The sequence below is a fragment of the Lissotriton helveticus genome, chromosome 6 (assembly GCF_964261635.1).
Source record: "Lissotriton helveticus chromosome 6, aLisHel1.1, whole genome shotgun sequence".
In the NCBI taxonomy this organism is placed as follows: Eukaryota; Metazoa; Chordata; class Amphibia; order Caudata; family Salamandridae; genus Lissotriton; species Lissotriton helveticus.
In genome coordinates, this window is record NC_136067.1 from 1,093,234,934 (window position 1) to 1,093,259,032 (window position 24,099).

The 24,099-nt window shown below is 50.8% G+C and overlaps 1 protein-coding gene across 4 annotated transcripts in view; it reads left to right on the top strand.

Annotated features, from left to right (window-relative positions):
• The window catches only part of BIRC6 (baculoviral IAP repeat containing 6), a 2,208,279-nt gene that overhangs the window by 1,434,715 nt on the left and 749,465 nt on the right, over positions 1-24,099 (top strand). For all 4 annotated transcript variants that reach the window (XM_078648748.1, XM_078648749.1, XM_078648751.1 and 1 more), the window contains one exon: positions 18,320-18,495. In XM_078648748.1, coding sequence (XP_078504874.1) covers positions 18,320-18,495 — 176 coding nt within the window. The remainder of the gene's footprint in view (positions 1-18,319; positions 18,496-24,099) is intronic.

Below are 24,099 nucleotides of genomic sequence, written 5' to 3' on the forward strand. Positions count from 1 at the left end.
TCAGGAGGACCTTCTGTCGCAGCAGCAGGGGATGGTCCTCCACCCAAACCTGTCAAGCCTCCACCTCTTTCCGTGGAGAGTGTGCGGTGGTAGTTGATTCCTTTTGACTTGCCTCCTGAAGTTTGCGATGTCATTCAGGCAGCCAAGCATCTCTCCACTAAAGTGGTATACACCTGTAGGTGGAACAAATCTGTGGAATGGTGCACAGCAAAGGCTGTGGATCCCCTTTCTGAAGTATCACTGTTCCTTTTTTCTTTGTCCCAGCAGGCCTCTGCTCTGGGCACTATTAAGGGCTATATTTCTGCTATTTTGGCCTTTCTCAGGCTCCCTGATCAGCCCTCTCTTTTGAAGTCCCCTATTTAAGGCATTACACACCTTTTTCCTCCTATTCCTTTTGTGATGCCTCAGTGGGACTTGAACCTGGTTCTTACATACTTGATGTGCGCACCCTTTGAGCCTCTTCACAACTGTCCTCTTCGTCTCTTGACTTTGAAAACTGCCTTCCTGGTGGCCATCACCTCTGCTAGGTGAGTGAGTGAGCGAGCTCCAGGCTCTTTTTTGTAAGCCTCCTTTCCTATCGATCCATCCAGACAAGGTTGTGCTCAGGCCCTGTCCTTCCTTTTTGCCAAAAGTTGTTACGGCCTTTCACGTTGGGCAGACTATTACTCTGCCCACCTTCTTTCCACCTCCTTCCAGGGAGGAAGAGAGGCTCCACCGTCTGGACCCAAAACATGCGCTCTTATTTTATCTCAACCGCACACAACAGTTCCGGGTGGATGACCAACTCTTTGTTGGCTACGTTGGCACCAAGAACGGTTGGGCGGTACACAAGAGTACTATCTCCCGCTGGGTTGTCCTGTGTATCAAAGCCTGTTACTGTTGGCTAAAAAGGAACCTCCGGTGGGACTGCGGGCTCATTCCACCAGAGCTGCTGCAGCCACTACTGCATTGGGACGTAGTGTCCCCCTGCAAGACATCTGTCAGGCAGCCACGTGGACCTCGCTGCACACGTTTACTAAGCATTATTGCTTGGACAGTCAAGTCCGGAGAGACTGCTTCTTTGGCCGTTCTGTTCTCCGTGACTCTCTGGTGTGATCTTGGTTTGCAGACCCACCACCGTGGTTGGTATTGCTGGGGTAACTATTCTAAGGTAATTAATCTATCACTATGTGTTTCCTTCAGATGAACAAGTTACTTACCTTAGTTAACAATATATCTGTAAGAAACATACCATCCTCCCCGTTCTGCAAATTGATTTCTAGGGTTAAGGTCATCCCTTTCAGGGCCCTAGTTTCAATGCACCAGTGTTCAGTTTCTTGCATGGCTCTGCAGCAGAAAGTCGTGTACACAAGTGACGTCCGTGCGTGGGCGGCGTCTAAGCAGCGCCCAAGCAGCGCCCACGGCTTCATCCCGGCGACCACGATGCCAACTACGGACGTGGAGCCGCACGACACCACCTACCGACGTGCAGGGGTACTGCTGACAAAAAACTTTCCAGATCCAGTCTTGACGTCTGGGGGTATTTCTAAGGTAAGGAATGTATCACTACTAATGTTTCTTACAGATATATCGTTAACAAAGGTAAGTAACTTGTTTGTTAAGAAATCTGCGGTTAGACTGTCTCGAAGGCAAGTAGCTTTTGTGTTGATTCTTGTTGAAATATTGCCACCAGATGCTTTCACAAAGGGATGTGGGAGAGCCAACTTGGCTAAAACCAGTAGGTTTGGTTACAGTTACTGCAGATTGCTCACCACCTAGTATATGTTTTTCTGTTATTCCAAAACAGAAAACTCTAGGACAGCATGAGCCACAAAGTTAAGAGGGGTGGGCATGGCCAAGATGTTACTCAGTTTACACAAATTCTCAAGGAGTTCCATTTAATGTTGGCTCCCGAAGCTGTTGTGGGGAATAGCGGGCCACATGTACCAGACCGTTGGTGGAGTGATGACCTGTTCAGAAGCTCCTCATATGAACCCATGTGAATTACTATACCCCTACCTCTGGGATCTAGATATGAAGACCGTCACAAAGAACAGACAAAAATACAACATAGTTGAACAGCAAACTTAACACTGTGGAGTAGCCGCGCGCTTTAGAAGTTCCTATTTACATTACATTACATTACAGTGGTGTCTTTCGACAAAAGGGTCACACAACACAATTTGAGGAAGTGGTCAGACTCCCTCCCCCCCATCACCCACCCCCTTTCCTCTCGGATCCTACACCTACCACAGCTGTGCTAGCTCTTCGTGCAGCGGACCTTAGCGCTGCCGCGGCTTGAGAACACATTCGCCGCCATTCCCCACTAGCCCACAGGCCACGGCCGCGAGGCCACGCCCCCTTTTCCTTGCAGTTACTTAAGACGTGCTGATTGCCAGCGCGCGGCAGAGGTAAACTTGCTCCTGAGGCGGAAAGCCGGGAGAAAACGCTTGTGATTTTTTAAAATTGGAAATTGTAATTGCTGTTTTTAACTTACTTGCACCCTTCCTTCTGGGCATTTCCCCCTTGACACCAGCTGTGCTAGCTCTTCGTGCAGCGGACCTTAGCGCTGCCGCGGCTTGAGAACACATTCGCCGCCATTCCCCACTAGCCCACAGGCCACGCCCACGGCCGCATGGCCACGCCCCCTTTCCCCCATAAATATGTGCATTCCTCGTACGCGTAGCGGACGGGCGCGCCTAAGGCAAGCCCGTCTGCGCCCGTCCGCGACCAGCCGGGACCAGGGGCCAGGCACCCTGCCCCTGTACTGGTTTATACCCCCGCTCAATTGCTTTCTCTTCATGTGACGCAACCCATTGCCCCTTCCCTGCTTCAGCGTATCACCGCGCTGGGCATCTCTGCCCCTTTGCCCCCTTTGTCTGGTCCTACCTTGCTCATTCCTTCGTCACACGCCCCCCTTGCCTGCCTCTCCTCCCCCCCTCCACCTTCTACGTCACCTACCACGGCTACTGCCTGCCTTCTAAACACCCGTTCGGCAGGCAGGCACCAGTTTGAGCGTTATAATTTACTGGACACTGAAGCCCCGGACTTTCTGTTTCTTACAGAGACATGGTTTTCGGCTGCTTCCCTCCCTGACCTATTGTCCACCCTCCCCGACTCTTACTACGCCCTCCGGGCGGACCGCCCTGATGGGAAAGCCGGCGGGGTTGTGGCGATGATTACTCACTCTACTCTTCAGTTTCAGCTCCTTCCTGATTCTCCCATACCTGGAGTTGATTTTTTAGTTGCCCGCTCACATAATCTTTTGGCCCCCCTCACAATTGTCCTCATGTACCGTCCCCCTCAGAATATGCCCTCCTTTGTACCTGCTCTCCATGAACTCCTGGCTACGCTTGTGGTCAATAACTCATCCGTGCTCCTCTTGGGAGACTTTAACTACTGGCCGGGCGACCCCAGGGAAGACCAGTTCTCTAAAGATTTTTCGGCCACTCTCCAGGGCCTCAATTTCCTTCCCCATGTTCATTCCCCTACCCACATTCATGGCCGCATCTTAGACCAAATATGGTCAGCCAACCACACTATTCACCCCCCGTCATTCTCCCATGCACCTGGTCAGATCATTCTCTGATCTCATTTTCCATCGAGCTTGGTGCGCCAGAGAAACTTCCCCTACCCAAGAACATCTCTGCTCGCAACTGGAAACGGGTCGATTTTAATTCTCTTTATGCTTCCCTCACCTCCTCTTCCCCGGATCTCTCCAACCTCCCTCTCGATCTCCAAGTCGATTCCGTGAATCATTGACTGTCTTCTTCATGCGATTCGGTTGCCCCTATTAGGAAAGTTAGGCTCTGTCGCCCCCACGACGCCCAAAAGTGGTTTACTGATGAGCTGAAAACTCTCAATCTGAAAGAAACAGGTTAGTATTAGATTCCTTACCTTAGAATATCCCCAGGCGTCAGTCTGGATCCGGAAACTTTTGCGTAGCAGTACCCCTGCGCGTCGGTAGGCGTCGTCTGCAGGCGTCCCCTGCGGCTCCGCGTCGTCGGCGTCGTGCGCCGTGATGACGTCGCTGGAGTATATAGACGCCGCCTCCGCGCGCTGACGTCAGTTCTTCTTTTTTCCGCGCCAGTTAGCGCAGATCCGAAGAGCAGTACTCCGGTCTTTTGACCAAGTTTTTGTTACATCTAACTCTTCTTCAGGTGCCGGTAGGATGCCCGGTTTTAAAAGTTGCGACGGGTGCGACCGCCTGATGTCGGTCACCGACCACCATCGACTCCGCCTCCGGTGTCTGGGCCCGGACCACGACGTGGAGTCCTGCGTCGACTGCCGGGCCTTGACGAGTAAGGCTAGGCGGGAGCGGTCCCGCAAGCTGCTCGAGCTCCGGGTGTCGGCCCCGCGTCGAGAGCGGTCCCGGTCCGGTCGGAGGTCGAGGGAGCGGTCGAGAGAACGATCGCGGAGCCGCCATGAGCGCTCCGGGAGTCGCCACCATTCCTCCGGTTCCTCAGGTAAGCGACACAAGAAGTCGGGGCGTCGTCATCGTACCCCCGACGCCCGCGTGATGCGGCCGGGGGTTCGGGTGGCCCCGCGGCCCCGCCGACTGCCCCATACCCGTCGGTCCCTGGGGAAGGCGCGTCGCGCGAGGAGATTGAGGAGTTCCTCATGGCTATGAGGGCGATGTCTCCTCCGGCGGGGCCTACGGCGCCTGCGGGCCCGTCGGTCCCGTCTGGGGGCCCGAGCGGTTCGGGTGCACCTGCCCCGACGCCGCCGGGTGCTCCGGCCCCGACGGCGGCGCCGGCCCCGGCGCCGCTGGGCCCTTCAGGGTCGTCGCCGGCTGGTCAACCGGCCTCTCCGGCGCCGATTCCATCGGGGCAACCCGTGGTGCCGCCTCCGCGCGGCGCCGTGACTCCGCCGTCGGTTCCGGCCGGCGTCGGGGCTCCGGCGCCGCGCGGCGCCACCCCCATTCCCTCTCTGACTCCTGACACGGGAGTCGGACCGGCATCGTCCGGCGCCGAGTCCGGCGCCGTTGGGGCCCCTTGGCTCCGAGGAGCCGGTCTATATCGTTGACTCAAACTATGGCGATGAGGACGATTATGGAGAGGGTTGGGAGGGGTCTGAGGACCCTTTGTCACGAGCATGCCAGTACGACGTGGACTGGGTGGGTGACTTAGGTGATGCCAGTGGTCTGGACGAGTCGCCTAACCCTGGATTTGTCTCGCCTCCCACTGTGGCGTCGGAGGCTGGGGCTGCCTATTCGGTGGTACTGATGAGGGCTGCCAAGGCCTTGAGCCTTGAGCTCCCCGTCGCTAAGGTGAAGCCTAACATCCTCACCGAGGTATTCAAACCGCAGTCATGCCCACAGGAGCCTCTGCTGCCGTTTAATGACGCCCTGACGGATGTCCTTTTGGGCACCTGGTCCAGGCCCGCTTCCGGTTCACCTGTTGACCGAAACGTTGCCAGGCGTCACCGTCCGTGTTCGGACGACCCTGCCTTCCTCTCCACCCATCCCTCCCCGGAGAGTCTGGTGATCCAAGCCTCCACTTCCCAGTCCGCATTCCCGACGGCCCCGCCCGATCGGGAATCTAAGCGATATGACCAATTTGGCAAGAAGGTCTTCTCGTCTTTGAGTGCAGGACTGCGGTCTTGCAATACCGCATGCCTCTTAGGCCGCTACACCCACTCTCTGTGGGATACGGTCGCGGAGTGTCTGCCGCAATGCCCGCAGGAGGTGCGGGACAAGCTCAACCAGGCCTTGATTGAAGGCCGGGACGCGGCGAGGTATTCCATACGGTGTGGTCTTGACACGACCGACTCGCTGGGACGGGCTATGTCCACGACGGTGGCGATTCGTCGCCATGCTTGGCTGAGATCCGCCAACTTCTCGCCGGATGTCCAGAATGCCCTCATGGACATGCCTTTCGATGGCAGTCGCCTGTTCGGCGACAAAGCGGACAACGCGCTTGAGCGCTTCAAGGACTCCAGGGTCACGGCCAAGTCCTTGGGTCTTTCGACCCAGCGCCAGCAGACGGGTTCGTTTCGCTCCTTTCGTGGCCACGGAAGGGGCGGTCCCACACGCGCTGCCAGCCACGCACCGCAGAACGCTCCTCAGCGTGGTGGCGGCCGTGGATTCCGCCGGGGTGGCGGTAGGGGACAGCGGCGAGGTCAGTCCACACCTCCCCCCGCAGCAGCCTCCAAATCTTCCTAGTCCGAGCTTTCGGGCCCATGTGACGCCAGTGGGTGGCAGGGTTCGCCATCACCACTCCCGCTGGCGCACGATCACGTCGGACAGGTGGGTGCTGCAGCTCGTCCGAAGGGGCTACTCCCTCCCCTTCGAGACCACTCCTCCAGCCATGCCACCGCAGAACCACCGTGTGTCGGGGGACCACTTGACACTTCTGCAGGAGGAAGTTACGGCCCTCTTGGCCAAGGGGGCCATCGAGCGCGTTCCTGGGCCAGAAGTAGGGTGTGGTTGCTACTCCCACTACTTTGTGGTACCCAAGAAGGACAAAGGGGGCCTACGTCCTATCTTGGACCTACGGAGCGTCAACGGCTTCCTCCGGAAGGAGAAGTTCAAGATGTTGACTTTGGCTCAGGTCTTGGCTGCTCTAGACCCACAAGACTGGATGGTAGCGTTGGACTTGCAGGATGCGTATTTTCACATCCCCGTCCTGCCGGCCCACCGGCGTTACCTGCGGTTCACGGTAGGCCACGAGCACTTTCAGTTTATCGTGCTCCCATTCGGCCTTACCAGCGCCCCACGGGTGTTCACGAAAGTGATGGCGGTGGTCGCAGCTCATCTGCGCCGGTTAGGGGTTTCAGTCTTCCCCTACCTCGACGACTGGTTGTTGAAGGCGGGCTCGCCCCAAACAGTCGTCCACCACCTTCAGATGACGGCAGACCTCCTGCACGAGCTGGGGTTTTCCATCAATGTGCCGAAATCACACCTGTGTCCCTCTCAAAAGCTCCTTTTCATCAGAGCGGTTCTCGACTCGGCGCAGTTTCGGGTTTATCCTCCGGAACGGCGGGTCCGGGATATTCAGGCTCTGATTCCCATCTTTCAGCCGTTGTCCCGGGTTTCGGTCAGGTTGACGCTGCGGCTTCTGGGGCTGATGGCCTCCTGCATCCTTCTGGTGCATCACGCCAGATGGCGGATGCGGGCTCTGCAGTGGGACCTGAAGTTTCAGTGGGCCCAGCATCAGGGCAACCTGTCCGACCATGTCCTGATCTCGGAGGGCACTGCGAGACAGTTGCAGTGGTGGCTTACGGACCGCGATTGGGTCAGGGGCAGATCCCTCTCCCTTCCCCAACCGGAGCACGTAGTTGTGACGGACGCGTCCCTCCAGGGCTGGGGAGGCCACTTGGGAGAGGCGGAGATCAGAGGCATCTGGTCTCCGGCGGAGTCCCGGCTCCATATCAACATGTTTGAGCTGCGGGCGATTCGCCTAGCACTGAAGGCATTCCTCCCCTTTGTCAACGGGAGTGTAGTGCAGGTGTTCACGGACAACACCACCGCCATGTGGTACTGCAACAAACAGGGCGGTGTGGGGTCGTGGACCCTTTGCCAGGAGGCTCTGCGCCTCTGGCAATGGCTGGAACGTCAGGGCGTGACTCTGACGGTTCAACACCTGGCAGGTTCTCTGAACGCCAGGGCGGACGAACTCAGCCGTCTGTGCTCGGTGGATCACGAATGGCGTCTGAACTCGGACGTGGCGAACGGCCTCTTTCAGCAATGGGGAGAGCCTTGGTTAGATCTATTCGCCACAGAAGAGAACGCGCAATGTCATCAGTTCTGCGCGTTGGAGTTTCCAAGACGGCACTCGCTCGGCGACGCCTTTCGGCGCGAGTGGAGTTGCGGTCTGTTGTACGCCTTTCCGCCTATACCACTTCTGCCCAGAGTGCTGAAGAAGATCAGGCGCGACCGGGCCCAAGTTATCCTTGTGGCTCCGGACTGGGCTCGAAGATACTGGTATCCCGAGCTACTCAGCATGTCAGTCGGTCCCTCGATCCGCCTGCCCCTTCAGGAGGACCTTCTGTCGCAGCAGCAGGGGACGGTCCTCCACCCGAACCTGTCCAGCCTCCACCTCCATGCGTGGAGATTGAGCGGCGACAGTTGAGGCCATTCGACTTGCCTCCTGAAGTCTGTGATGTGATTCTGGCAGCCAGGCGTCCCTCCACAAAGTCGGTATACGCCTGCCGGTGGAACAGATTTGTGGCATGGTGCACAGCAAAGGCTGTGGATCCCCTTTCTGCCCCTCTTTCCGAGGTTCTCCTCTTCCTTCTTTCTCTTGCCCAGCAGGGCTCTGCTCTGGGCACTATCAAGGGCTACCTTTCTGCCCTTTCCGCCTTCTTAAGGCTTCCTGATCAGCCATCCTTATTCAAGTCCCCTATTGTACTGAGATTCTTGAAAGGCATCACGCACATGTATCCACCTGTTCCGTTCGTAATGCCTCAGTGGGACTTGAACCTGGTTCTGACATTCTTGATGTGTGCTCCCTTTGAGCCGCTTCATTCCTGTCCTCTCCGTCTTCTCACTTTAAAGACGGCCTTCCTGGTTGCCATCACCTCTGCCAGGAGAGTGAGTGAGCTCCAGGCTCTTTCTGTTAAACCTCCTTTCTTGTCCGTTCATCCTGACAAGATGCTTCTTAGAACTAGACCTTCTTTCCTGCCCAAAGTAGTTTCTGCTTTTCACATTGGGCAGTCCATCACCTTACCCTCCTTCTTCCCGCCTCCGCATCCTTCAAAGGATGAAGAGCGGCTCCATCGTCTGGACCCAAAACGTGCGCTTTCATTTTATATGGATCGCACACGCCAGTTCCGGGTGGATGACCAACTGTTTGTTGGCTACGTGGGTGAGAAGAAGGGAAGGGCGGTACAGAAACAAACCATCTCTCGGTGGGTCGTCCTGTGCATCAAAGCATGCTACTCTTTGGCTCGGAAGGAGCCTCCTGTTGGGCTGAGGGCCCATTCCACTCGGGCCACGGCGGCTACTACTGCCCTGGGCCGGGGAGTCCCTTTGCAGGACATTTGCCAGGCGGCTACGTGGGCCTCGCTGCACACCTTTGCGAGGCATTACTGCCTGGACAGTCAAGTCCGGAGGGACGGCTTCTTTGGCCGTTCGGTCCTCCAGGATTTTCTGGTGTAGGATTGTATTGGTTCGCAGACCCACCACCGGGGTTGGTATTGCTGGGGTATCTATTCTAAGGTAAGGAATCTAATACTAACCTGTTTCTTTCAGATGAACAAGTTACTTACCTTCGGTAACGATATATCTGTAAGAAACAGTAGTTAGTATTAGATTCCTTACCGCCCCACCCATCCTCCCCGTTCTGCGAACTGATACCTAGGGTTAAGGACATCCCTTTCAGGGCCCTAGTTTCATATGGCACCAGTGTTAGTGCTCAAATGGCTCTGCGTGTTCTGGTGCGGAAAAGCTGTGTGCAAAGAACTGACGTCAGCGCGCGGAGGCGGCGTCTATATACTCCAGCGACGTCATCACGGCGCACGACGCGGAGCCGCAGGGGACGCCTGCAGACGACGCCTACCAACGCGCAGGGGTACTGCTACGCAAAAGTTTCCGTATCCAGACTGACGCCTGGGGGTATTCTAAGGTAAGGAATCTAATACTAACTACTGTTTCTTACAGATATATCGTTACCGAAGGTAAGTAACTTGTTCATCAGGAACAAAGGGCCCATATGGATAGGGACGACATGGCGGAAAATAAAAAAGCACATCCATCCCGCATAATTATAACAACAAATTGGGGCAACCGGCAGATAGCAATATTATTCAATATCCAACAGAAGGAAAACAGGACCCAAATTATAATCTGGAATCTCTAATAAATCTACACGGTGTTCTAGTGAAAACATTAGAAACATCAATTAAAACTCTGAACATGCAGTCAGATAAACTTGACATTCAAATAAACCTAACGAGTTCAATTGCTGAATATATCTCAGACATAAATAATAAACTTGTCACCATGACGAACAGATTTGCAAACCCCCAAGATCAAAATGAAACACGGGCTCAACCCCCCATCTGCCCCTGCAGCCCTATACTTGAAAAACGAAGGGACCTACCAACAATACTAAAAAGCATCCTTGATGAGTGCAAAAGTGTAAATTGCTTATTTGAAAAGAAGGTACCACAGGTAAACATTGTATATCGGAAGGAGAAAATGTCAATAACACCGCCTCGAAAAAAGACACAAATAATGATGAAAATGACAAAGCGGAAAAGATGACCGGAAAAACTCTCCAAAAAACAGCTCAAAGGAAAAAAGAACAGAGCATTCCACAACGAATGGAAATAACACCAACAGACAATCCAACGTTACAATTGAGTCATGTTTCGTGCATTGAATCGAATCCACAAACGCTTAAGCAGTCAAGTACAATAAACAAGCAAGAACCACCCTTAACAAAAAGACAAAAAAAAAGAGCTAGGAAAGCTAGAAATCGACCATATACTAGCAAAACATCCAATAAATATGTCCCAGATAATTACCCAATCTTTAATTTTGTAATGGCAATCGGAAACACCAAGAACCACCAGGGGAAGTAGAAGAAAACCAGTCCACCTGAAAGGAGGTGTTGCATTTCCCGAAAGTAGCCGAGCCAAGAGTAAACAGTCCAGTTGTGGCTCTGCAGAACCCCGAGGGTAGCAACTACGACCAATCCTTAATACACACATTAAAGGGGAGCAGTATAAACTGGAGCTTCGAGAGTAGCGACCGGGAGACTCCCACAACAAATAAACCAGAGGGGAGCATAACGGGACAAATAAAGGGCATTGGAAACAAAACAATCCACCAAATCAATAAAGTTTCAACAAGGAAAGATTCTGACTGCACAAGAAAATGGCGATCCCACAGATAGGAACACTAATAAAGACCTAAAATCAGGGGTGTGCAGACAAGGATCCCCAAGGGAACTGATAAACAAAGTTCCCAAAGAAATAGTAAGTAAAGCTCAGCAATTGACTTTCGCCCCTCAAGAAAATGACCCTTCAACATGACTTCCAGATTCAATTTACAATCCAGCAAAGCCAATATCAAACAAGACAGGCAAGTCACTGTGAAGGGAGACAAGAGCTCGCGAGATTTGCTATTGATGAACATAAATACGGATCGTGAGGATGGAAATATTAACAGTAAAACTGAAAAGGAAAAAACTGCAAGGACAGGTTATTTGATAACTTCACATGAGCAAGGCCAAAACAGTGGCATGAGAAGCACAAAGAAAGGCAATCAGAAAGATCCTATGAAAGTAGATGTGCCTTTGCATTTCTACACTACAGCATTTAACTTCTGCCGACCTAATTGCAATAGAATTTGTTAACCCTGGAAATAACACAGGAAAGGAAGGCACACTAGCAACATGGAGGAATGAAGAAATAGTCACAGCCATTTTACAAGAAACACCTGAATTTGAGGACTGGAGAATCTCGCTTACCAAAGAGGTAATACCACGTTATCCGTCTCCATTCTTAAGTGCCTCCCAAGGACAGAGCTTAACAACAAAATCTGTAGTCTATTCGGTTCTGTGAGGCGCTAAAGGGGCAGATGACATAAAAACAGAGCAACAGCGAAGAACAAACTCTGGACCGCCCACCTTAGGGTGGAGGGAGGAATGAAATTATAGTATACTCTGCATAATAGAGAATGCCTCCATAAATATTTTATCCTGGAACATCGCTGGAGCAAAATGAACCCTATTAGATAAAGAAAAGACAGAGTCCTGGGATAGACACGAAATAGTTGTACTCCAAGAAACTTGGCTAACAGCCCCAGTTGAGGTCCCAGGTAGAATAGGCCACTATGTGAATGCAACATAAACTCAGCAATATGGACAAGCCAAAGGGAGCCTTGCTGTTTACATCTCTACAGCACTGAAAATTAAATCCTCATAGTTGGCATCAACAACATCTGCCATGCAAATAATACAAATGGAAATGGGCACAACCACAGGGGCAAGCACCATCATACTCATTAATATCTATGCCCACCCAAAACCTAAGATTAAAAAAGAGCTTTTTAAGAAAGTTACTGATGTCATCACGGAACTTCGCTTTGAACAGCCAACTTGGGAGATAATCATTACAGGAGATTTCAATGCAAATTTATTACATCCCCAAGAAGAGGAAGACAACATCATCACAGCAAACAAAATCTGGGCGGTGGAAACGCAACTGCTTCCGATTGTATCCCGCAAGGATAAAGTGGGCCGGCAATTCATAACGGACCTCGTGCAGTTAGGCATTCGCGCACTAAACGGGAGAATAAAGCAGGATAAACCCGCCAAATGCACGTATATTGGTCCCCGCTCAAGTTCAATTTTGGACTATACAATAGTTACTCTTCCCCCTTCTAGGGTTAATTAAGAGGTTTCAAATTAAATGCTCACCCGACAGTGATCATTCGGTCCAGCATATTGAACTGAAAATAACAACACGTAAACATCAAGAAGCCCCTATAATAGAGGGGGAAACGACAACAATCAACTTGAGACGTTTAAGATGGACAGCTACCAAATTACCACAGATAGCTCAAAATGCCCAAAAACGTTATGTTAACGCTCGAGTCAGAAAACCAAATGACCATAGAAACATGGACCACCTTCCTGGCAAAGCTACCCAGCCTACGCCCTATCTTGGACCTCCGGAACGTCAACGGCTTCCTCCGGAAGGAGAAGTTCAAAATGCTGACACTGGCTCAGGTCCTAGCTGCCCTGGACCCAGAAGACTGGATGGTAGCGTTGGACTTGCAGGACGCTTATTTCCACATCCCCGTCCTGCCGGCCCACCGGCGCTACCTGCGGTTCACGGTTGGCCAAGAGCACTTTCAGTTTACCGTGCTCCCCTTCGGCCTTACCAGCGCCCCACGGGTGTTCACAAAGGTGATGGCGGTGGACGCAGCTCATCTGCACAGGTTAGGGGTTTCAGTCTTCCCCTACCTCGACGACTGGTTGTTGAAGGCGGGCTCGCCCCAGACAGTCGTCAGCCACCTCCAGACGACGGCAGACCTCCCGCATCAGCTGGGATTCTCCATCAATGTGCCGAAGTCACACCTATGTCCTTCTCAGAAGCTCCTCTTCATCGGAGCGGTTCTCGACTCAGCGCAGTTTCGGGTTTATCCTCCCGAACAGCGGGTCTGGGATATTCAGGCTCTGATTCCACTCTTTCGACCTTTATCCCGGGTCTCGGTCAGGTTGACGCTGCGGCTTCTGGGGCTGATGGCCTCCTGCATCCTTCTGGTGCATCACGCTCGGTGGCGGATGCGGGCTCTGCAGTGGGACCTGAAGTTTCAGTGGGCCCAGCATCAGGGCAACCTTTCCGACCATGTCCTGATCTCGGAGGGCACTGCGAGACAGCTGCAGTGGTGGCTTACGGACCGCGATTGGGTCAGCGGCAGATCCCTCTCCCTTCCCCAACCGGAGCACGTAGTTGTGACGGACGCGTCCCTCCAGGGCTGCTGGGGAGGCCACATGGGAGAGGCGGAGATCAGAGGCCTCTGGTCTCCGGCGGAGTCCCAGCTCCATATAAACCTTTTGGAGCTGCGGGCGATTCGTCTAGCACTGAAGGCATTCCTCCCCTCTGTCCGGGGGAGTGTAGTGCAGGTGTTCACGGACAATACCACCGCCATGTGGTACTGCAACAAACCGGGCGGGGTGGGGTCGTGGACCCTTTGCCGGGAGGCTCTGCGCCTCTGGCAGTGGCTGGAACATCAGGGCGTGACCCTGGTGGTTCAACACCTGGCAGGTTCTCTGAACGCCAGGGCGTCTGAACTCAGCCGTCGGTGCATGATGGATCACGAATGGCGTCTGAACTCTGACGTGGCGCAAGGCCTCTTTCAGCGATGGGGAGAGCCTTGGTTGGATCTATTCGCCACCGAAGAGAACGCGTAATGTCGGCAGTTCTGCGCGTTGGAATTTCCAAGGCGGCACTCGCTCGGCGACGCTTTTCGTCACGTGTGGAGTTGCAGTCTATTGTACGCCTTTCCGCCTATACCACTTCTGCCCAGTGTGCTGAAGAAGATCAATCGCGACCGGGCACAAGTCATCCTTGTTGCCCCGGACTGGGCACGAAGGTACTGGTTTCCAGAGCTACTCAGTATGTCAGTCGATCCCCCGGTTCGTCTGCCTCTTCAGGAGGACCTTCTGTCACAGCAGCAGGGGACGGTCCTCCACCCGAACCTGTCCAGTCTCAACCTCCATGCTTGGAGATTGAGCAGCGACAGTTGAGGCCATTTGACTTGCCTCCTGAAGTCTGTAATGTCATTCTGGCAGCCAGGCGTCCCTCCACAAAGTCGGTATACACCTGCAGGTGAAACAGATTTGTGGCATGGTGCACAGCAAAGGCTGTGGATCCTGTTGCTGCCCCTCTTTCTGAGGTTCTTCTCTTCCTTCTTTCTCTTGCCCAGCAGGGTTCTGCTCTGGGCACTATCAAGGGCTACCTTTCTGCCCTTCCAGCCTTTCTAAGGCTGCCTGATCAACCTTCTTTGTTCAAGTCCCCTATTGTAAATCGCTTTCTGAAGGGCATCACACACACATTCCCTCCTGTTCCGTTTGTGATGCCTCAGTGGGACTTGAACCTTGTTCTTAAGTTTCTGATGTGCGTTCCCTTTGAGCCACTTAACAACTGTCCTCTCCGTCTTCTTACTCTGAAGACAGCTTTCCTGGTTGCCATCACCTCTGCCAGGAGAGTGAGTGAGCTCCAGGCTCTTTCCTGTACACCCCCTTTCCTTTCTGTCCATCCGGACAAGTTTGTGTAGTGTACTAAGCCATCTTTCCTGCCCAAGGTTGTCACGGCCTTCCATATCGGGCAGTCTATCACCTTGCCCACCTTCTTTCCGCCACCGCATCCCTCTAAAGAGGAAGATCGGCTCCACCGTCTGGACCCAAAACGTGCGCTTTCATTCTATTTGGATCGCACACGCCAGTTCCGGGTGGATGACCAACTCTTTGTTGGTTACGTGGGCGCTAAGAAGGGAAAAGCGGTGCACAAGCGGACCATCTCGCTGTGGATCATCTTGTGTATCCAGGCATGTTACTCCTTGGCTAAAAAGGAGCCCCCAGTTGGATTGCGGCTCATTCCACCCGGGCCACGGCGACTACAACTGCCCTGGGCCGGGGAGTGCCCTTGCAGGACATTTGCCAGGCAGCTACGTGGGCCTCGCTGCACACGTTTGCAAGACACTACTGCCTGGACAGTCAAGTCCGGAGGGATGGCTTCTTTGGCCGTTCCGTCCTCAAGGACTTTCTGGTGTGATTATTGGTTCGCAGACCCACCACCGGGGTTGGTATTGCTGGGGTATCTATTCTAAGGTAAGGAATCTAACACTAACCTGTTTCTTTCAGATGCACAAGTTACATGCCTTCGGTAACGATATATCTGTAAGAAACAGTAGTTAGTGTTAGATTCCTTACCGCCCCACCCATCCTCCCTGTTCTGCGAACCGATATCTAGGGTTAAGGACATCTCTTTCAGGGCCCTAGTTTCATGGCACCAGTGTCGGTGTCTGGAATGGCTCTGCGTTCCTGGCGCGGAAAACTATGTACAATAACTGACGTCAGCGAGGGCGGCGTCTAAGTACTCCAACATCATCCCGGTGACCAGGACGCAGACGACGCCTACCGACGCGCAGGGGTACTGCTACGCAAAATTTTCCCGATCCAGTCTGATGCCTGGGAATATTCTAAGGTAAGAAATCTAACACTAACTACTGTTTCTTACAGATATATTGTTACCGAAGGTTAGTAACTTGTGCATTTGATGGTTCCTCTAGTAAGGGGGAGGAATAGTAGACAAAATATTTCTGTTGGGAGTATCCAACGGGTGGAGTCTAAGACTACAATGGAGTGGGCGCTGAGGGACATCTGAGAGAAATAGAGTACAGTCTGTTGGTGCATGATATGTACGTTGCTGGGGTGCTTCTACTCTTCACCTTACTTGTCATTGTATTGTATTAAATGCAAAACAACAATAGAGATATAGTTGACATTTAAAAAAAGGTTGAGACTGTACGTCATAAGGGGAATATTATAAGTCCATGATTAGGAGCTGGTCAGTCCCCAGCTGATGGACGGGACTCTCCTGGTCCTACCGGTCTCTGGGTCCAGACATTGCAAGTATGGTTCCTCTTGCAGGGTGTAAATTTTGAGGGAGCACAGCAGTACCATGGTGAGGCAGGAAATTAGTCCCTGAAGGGGCCAGGAGCTGTCTTGAAGTTGACTTTTTCATCCCATAAGATCCCTCCAACAGCTCTAGACCATGTGTTTGCTGGTCAAATACAGCATTTGGCTTTCAGATGAGTACCCAGGAAGAAAATTGAGCTGGATGTCCTGGTCTTAAATTTGGAGAAGTTGACTTGCAGCCACAGGTACTTGAACTGCCAGGTATGCACATCGAGATGAATGTCTTCTTCTTTTGCCTTTGGTGAAGCTTTCACTACCCAACTGTTTACAAAAAATACTTAAATTCTTCCCATGACTACTCCCCCGTGGAGGGGCTGCTACTGCAGCCAGGCACTTTATGAAGTGTCTTGGTGCAGAACGCAGGTCAAAGGGCAAGACCTTGAATTACGTGAGTCATTGGCCAAACTTGAACTGAATGAACCGTTGAGGCTTTCAGTCGTTAGGGATGTGGGAGTAGGTGTCCTCGAGGTCCAAAGAAGGTATACTTTATTATACGAATGAGCTGCGGAAGGATACATGGGAGGATGTGTGGCACTAAGAAGCACTGTTCAAGTTAAACTGCCTAAAATCAACCCTTCCCAGATTGTACATGTTGGTTCAAATTAAAACCTCTGATCCAAATTACATTGAAAAAAAACTAGTGTACCATCCTCAAGGGACACCCTTACTTTCATGGAAATATTACTAGAACTAATCACAGTTGAGTAGCAAACCTTCTCACAGTAAAGGTAATTTTTGCCTCAAATATTAATCAAAGGTTACCCCCAAAAGACCCAAAGGTCTTTCATGACCACAGTACACATGAACCTATAAAAATTAGCTTATCCGCAGGAGTTTCTTTAGATTCTTTCAAAAGATCAAGATAGCATCTCTTTCATGATGCAGAGACTATGACCTAACTACAAACTTAACCTAAAAAGCCAAAAACCCAAGAAATCATCATCTTGCTATACCAAAGAACCAAAGCAAGTAAGGAAGTCACTTACAAGATCTGAACGCATCTGCTACCAAACACCATGCACTGAAAACTGGCTGTGTTCAATGATTGTTTTAAATTAATTATTGATTTGAGTGAATAAATGGAGAAGTGTACTAGATTTTAGTTCTAAATATGTTATATAAGTTTTTGACATGAGCACTTATTTGTGCAAAAACAAAAAACACAAACGGATCAAGAACAACAGCTGCTCATGTTTTTTTTCCCCATGCCTTCGCAATGAATTTTTACTATGAATGCTGTGTGAATACACAAAGTGGCATAATGGCGTAACTTTGTGAATTTTACACTTTGTAAATTGCACTGGTCTAATTAAGCTGTTTTGGGAGAGAAGATAAAGGGGACAAAAAAAGATAACATGTTAATGTGAATGTAGTCTTTTTCTAGAAGAAGTAGGAGGGACAGTTTAATACAAGGAATAGATTGCAGTTGGCCAATAAGGATGGATGAAGAGGCAGTGTACATGTATGCGGAATTGGGTGAGATTGCAGCAATGTATATAGATTTGATGAATATATGATCTGAGAGCATATAGATGGGGAGGTGATGCTAATTGTTGTTTTTTAATAACGTTATTGTGCAAAGATTCAGAATTTCATCCATTTGCAGAAGTCTGTGAAGTTAATTGAGTAGATTATTATGGGGCGGGGCAGATATTTGCAGTTGTGAATTAAGACTTGAGGAATTGTAGGTGGATTGTGACTAGGAATTCCTGAAATCCTACTCGTCTTAGTGCTTTCATCTATGTAAAGACAAGGCGTGCAAAGTCCTGTCTGCAGGAGTTTCCAATTTTGCGAACAACAAAGCTAAAGTTACCATCTGGTTCATTTGTGAGCATAAGTGCCTAGATTGCTACTAGTGGCACTTTAACTTTAGACAGGTGGGATGGGCTTTACTTGGAATTTTGGCATGTTGTATATGGTGATGTAAATGAGTCCTATGAATATTTGGCTGGTTTTGTTTGTTTAGTTTGTAATACCAAGTTAATTTCTCATTATGGGCTGAGTTTGGTGGTTCGCGTAAATAATTGACCGTGGAATAAAAAATTGCATGGTATCATTTAATTGATGACCCTATTTGAAGTGTACAAGTTTTTTAATACTGTATTGTTTTGTTGCTGCATAATTCCCCTTGTTTTAAGAAACCTATACATTTTTATATAAGATGATTTTCTTGTTTGAATTAGGTGCGAGTGGGCTACATCTGACCAAGCATGAAAACTTTCATGGTGGATTGGATGCCATATCTGTGGGGGATGGTTTATTCACTATATTGACCACTCTCAGTAAAAAAGCTACCACAGTGCATGTGATGCTGCAGCCAATTCTTACATATATGGCATGTGGATACATGGGAAGACAGGTAAGGAATTACATTTTACTTGTGTTAAAATCTGTTTTATTTTTCGTGGCCCATCTCACTATTGTGTCCAGCAACTCGAATTGTTACATTTATATTACTTAGTCTATTAGTCAAACATTCCATGAGCACTGTTTATCTGAAAGAGACCATTAGTTCTAGATTTCTTACCTTAGAATTAGTCCAAGGCGTCACTGTATCTGGAGAAATTTTTTCTTAGCAGTACCCCTGCTCATCGGTAGGTGGCGTCAGTCGACTCCGCGCCCGTCATTGGCGTCTTGGTTGCCGGGTTGACGTCGCAGTGTCTACTTAGACGCCGCCCCTGCGCGCTGACGTCAGTATTTATCTTTTTCCACGCCAGCCAGCACAGATCCGGAGAGAGCATGCCCCTTAGACACTTTTGACAAAATGTTTTTGGACTTTTGTCGTCCTCTTTTTGGAGTCTTCCAGCTCCTGATAGCATGTGGGATGTCCCATCATCAGGCCTGCGTCAAGCCCTGTGACTCCTGTCACAAGTTGATGTCAGTCACTGATCTGCCCCTCATGTGCCTTTGGTGCCTGGAGCGCGGCCACAATCCGAAGTCGTGCTCCGACTGCCGGGCCATGAACCCTGTCAGGCACTGTCTGGGACACAGTCAGGGAGTTGGGCCAAGACTGGTGACTGGTTAGAAAATGAAGCAGAAAAAGGAGTACAGCACTGCCCTGGATCACACAGGGTGTCATAGGAGAAAAGGGATCCAAGGGGGAAGCCTGAACGAAGGAATAAAATGGCTAAGCGCAAAGGATGGGCCCTCGAGAGGCAATTTAGCATTCAGAATAACTACACCCAGGTTGGATGTGCAGCCATATATACACATATATACACACACACACACACAACAACATTAACAATAAAGGGAATGTGGGGTAAAGCACTCGGGAGCTCCACATGGTTAAACTGAAGCTCAGTAAGTTCCTCACCCACAACTGCTGTTACGGATACTGACTGCAAATACCCACTTATAGGATATCCATGCAAAGGCAGGGCCTGTGGAGCTGATAACTATGGTGGTGTTATAAATGTAACTCAAAGACAATACTCACAGTGAACATGAAACACCACTTAGGTTGTCAGCTGTGCCCACGGATCTTGGCGATGAAACAGGAACACGCAAGGCAGTAACAGCAAAGGGGAAGAACTAAATACAAGCACAATTAGACAAGGAGCTAGCCAGGAGGAGTGCTTAACAGTAAAGGAAGGACATCACAGGGCACACTTGGCAGAAAGCAAGTAACAAACATACAAGGTAAAAGAAGCAAAGCAGCAGGAAGAGAAAGACCGGAAACTAGGAACTGGAACCAATGAAATGGGAATAAAAGCAGGGACTGGAAAAGCATATACAGAAGGGGAGGCTAAAATGGTATACTAGAATAGTACTGAATCAAAAGACAAGAAAACACAGTAGCACTGAAGGATGTGCAGGAGCAGAAACAAGAATTGAGCAAAGGCTCAAGAGCTAAGGTAGCACTGCAGGCAGTGCTAGTTCAGGAACAGGAAATTACTATAGCCCAGGAAACAAGGAGTCAAGAGAGCACTGCAAATCAGGAACATAGCTGAAGCTCAGGAACAGGAATAAAGAATAACTGTAGCTCAGGAACTCAGGAAACAAGGTAGCACTGCATGCTGTGCTAATTCAGGCACAAAGGAATAGCTATAGCTCAGGAATCAAGGAACCAGGAGTAATTATAGCTCAGTAATCAAGGAATATCAAAAGCTCAGGAAACAAGGATCGGTCTCACCGGAATACAACTACAATGTCCAACACTGGACTGAAGGGAGATCGGGCTTAAAAGAGCTCACAGTAATCAAAGCATCAGGTGTGAGCAGGCTAGCAGCAGCCAGCCACATGTGAGCTGAATTCCTCCACCCATCCTTGGCCTGCAGGGATGGAGATGAAGCAGTTGAGTAGGGAATTCTAGGTAATGGAGTTTCAGGCAAGAGCAGGCTGGCTTCCACAAAACCCGGCATGGATTAGGAATGGATATCAATTGCCAAATAGTGCCCAAATGACTGTAAGTCAGTATATGCATGATCCGGAGGGTCCAGTAGCTTATTATGACACTGGAGAGTCCCACGGTTCAGCCCCCTTGTGGTGGACACGAGAACGCAGGGAGCATGTCATGACAAACCTGAAGTCTTTGCGGCAGCGGTCCTGAAAGTTATTGGAGGCACGGCAATTCTCTCCATGCGCTTGTGGTCCCCTTCGACAGGAAGGTTGCGGGACCGGTCGTTGAGTCAGTACCATTCCTCTTCGAAGTGTTCGGAATCCTCCGGTAAGTCAAAGCACAAAAAGAAGGCAAAGAATCATTGTTGCTCTTCGCCTTCTCCCCGTCCTTCTGCTGACCCGGTACACGGACCATTGCTTCTCTCTAGCTCCTTCCTCGGAGCCCGCTGGGATGGCTCCATGCTTCCTTCCCTTTCCCGGAGCGTCCTCTGCCCAGCTTCGTCAATTTTACGAAGCGCTGCAGCCTGACTAAGCAGGCGTGCATTCGGCCCCATGGACTCGGTTTGGGGCCCTAGGCCTTCGTTGCCGCTGGCTACGGCCCGGCACCGCAGGTTCCCCAAGGATCCAGGCCTGGATCCTAATTGGTGCCGGTCGACCTCACGGTACCTTCCACAATGCCGATTCCACTGCCAGGGGGTACTTTTGTACTGCTATTCAGCCCTGGCGTTCCTTACCGCCCTGACTGGGAGCCAGAGGAGCATGAGGAGAAATGGGAGGGATCTATTGACCCTCTAGCAGACCAACTTGAAGAGCCGGACTGGTGAGAGGAGTTGGGTGATGCCAGTACCCATACCTTGGTATGCCCCCGCCCCCTACCGTGGCTACAGAAGAGGGAGCTTACTACCCATTTCGGATGTTTTATCCGCCACTATCCATTTCACCGTCTTCACTGCTGTTGCTTAATTTTTGCAAAGGCGACTGTACAACGGATACAAGTGGACTAGGTGCTATAGATCAAGCTAAGTGTGTTAAGATACCTATAAATCAAGAAAGTTCTAACAGTCCGCATAATTCAACAGGAATAGCCCCCACACAGTTGAAATGTCCCAGGTTATGGCACTTGAAATTTAAATGTGGACCCTTCAAGAATAAATAAAGGAGGCGACCCTGTGTCACGAAAACGAAATACTTTTAGTTCTGGTATGAATGCCAGCCAGACATAAGAGCAGTCCTGCTTGTCGCAGTGATGGTAATGGATGAGGCCAAATGGTGTGAGGGGGGGACCCCCCACCACTTCCTGGCACTGACGGGTGCAGGACTGGCCTGTCCTTGGCTTGGGCTTCGCCCAGGTGTGGCCTGCATGCGTCCCGCACAGTGGGACAGTGAAACCCTTTAAGTAGCATTGATTTGGTACAGCTGATGAGCCTGGAAGGGATTGTGGGTGCTAAATTCCCCAGCAGCTAAATTGCATAGTGGCTTACCCCCTGCCACTTGTCTAATGCCCAGATGAATTAGAGACTGTTTTGCAGTAGGGTTAATACAGGCAAACAAGGAAAGATGTGGCACAGTGCACTCCGGCACTTAAAAAGAGGCTGTGAACGCTCCACTCCTGGTACCATATACTGGGAACTTAGAAGTGAGTTCGCTCTTGCCAGTTGGGTGTAGGCGAATCAAACATACACATTTAAGGGTCAGGGTACTTGTGTCTGGTTAGCAAGCCTCTGTGCACTCTGAGTTGAAAAAAACAGCAGCATTTGTCAAAAAATGTGGTGGTGACCCTACATAAAGAGGCATTTCCTCACAATCTAGAACATCTGTTTCCATTTAAATCATTTGATACAGCCCAGTAGAACCTTAATCTGGTTTTAACCTTCTTAATGAGCTCACTCTTTGAACCCATGCTTAGTTTCCCCCAAAGACTCCTCACAATAAAGACAGTCATTTTGGTGGCCATCACCTCAGCCAGGAGGGTTAGAAGGCTGCAAGCCCTTTCTGTTCACCCTATGTACATCCGCTCCTTCTCAGACAAACTCGTTAATCAAACCCTTGCAACTTTTCTGTCTTAAGCTAGATCATCATGGTTCTGACCTTCTTTGTGTCACCCCTCCAAGGAGGAGGGTCTCCACTGCTTGGGCCTTAAAAGAGTGTTGTCATTCTGCATTGATTTCACCAAAGAACACTGGGTGAACGATCAGCTCTTTGTTTGCCGGGGCAACAAAGGGAAAAGCAGTGCAGAAACAGCCCTTTTCCAGATGGATTGTTCTCTACTTTAAGATCTGCTATGCATTGACCAAAAAGCAACCCCCTGTGGGTTCATTCTATCAGAGCCAAAGCTGCGACAACTGTGTTAGCTTGCAGAGTGTCTGGTGTAGGCTTCTGTCAGGCTGGACCCTGGACTTCATTGCACACGTTCACCAAGCACTGCTGTCTTTACAATCTGTTAGAGACGTTTAGCTGCAGATTCCTTACCTTAGCATTATCCCCAGGCGTCGGACTAGATCTGGATATTTTTCATGAGCAGTGCCTCTGCACATGTGAATTGCGTCGTTTAGCTTCACTTGGCATCGTCACACTGAAAATTACATAAGCTGTGCCTATAAAGGCACTACTCCAACCCACTGCCATTAGTTCTTTTCTTTCTGCACCAGTCAAGTGTAGATCCCGAGAGAGCTACCCCGTCACTTACTTTTTAACTACTTTTGTGCCGTTTTGTCAATGTTTTTGGAGCATTCTTCTCTTTGTATGGCAGGGATGTACACTAAGAAGGCCGGCTTCAAGCCCTGCAGAACCTGTCATCTACAGATGTCAGTGCTGACTCGCATCTTGTATGTCTCTGGTGCCTGGAACATGACCACGATGCAAAGACTGACTGCCATGCCATGCATCCAAGGCCTTGAGGGAGCAGTCCTTCAAGCTCCTTGCCGCTGGTCGTGCAACATCATGATGGTCTTGATGTTGCACGGTCTTGATGGTCAAGAGGAAGGTCCTAGGATCGGTCTCAGAGCCTCAATTTTCGGCACATTCCAAGTCGTCAGGGCACTTGGGAGAGTCCCACTGCAAGAAGAGCAGAAACTTAGAGGTCTTCGACTTTGCCTCATCCATCGGCCTTCAAGACCATGGACGTTGCTATTCGATGCCTGGCTCTGCTGTTGAGCCAGCACCTTGGTCTGCTCCGCGCTTTTCTGAGTTTCCGGGAGCTGGAGCCACTCCCGATCAACTCCCAAGAGTTTTATAATGCCATGTGGCTCATATTTGAGTAGCACCTTCGGGCCCGTAGGTTCAGGAGGGGCCCCTACTTTTATTTCCGCACCAGTGGCTCCGGAGGGCTCCAGTCAGGCACCTTAAATCCACAGACGGATCTTGACCAGCGCCGGACATACTACCTCGACTTTCCCCAGTGCCAATCCCGATGCTACCAGCGCCGCCCCCATTCTGATCCCCAACGGAGCTATAGGGGCGTCGTCTGATGCCGACTGGAGCTATGCCTTTAATGGCCGGAGCCTGAGCCCTATTCTTATGGGCTAGGACTCTGTAGGAGTGGGAGGGTTCTCTTCACCCTGAAGAATACCAGCTATGTGACCCAAAAGTGGTCTGGTGTGAGTACTTGGCGGAAGCCAGTGGA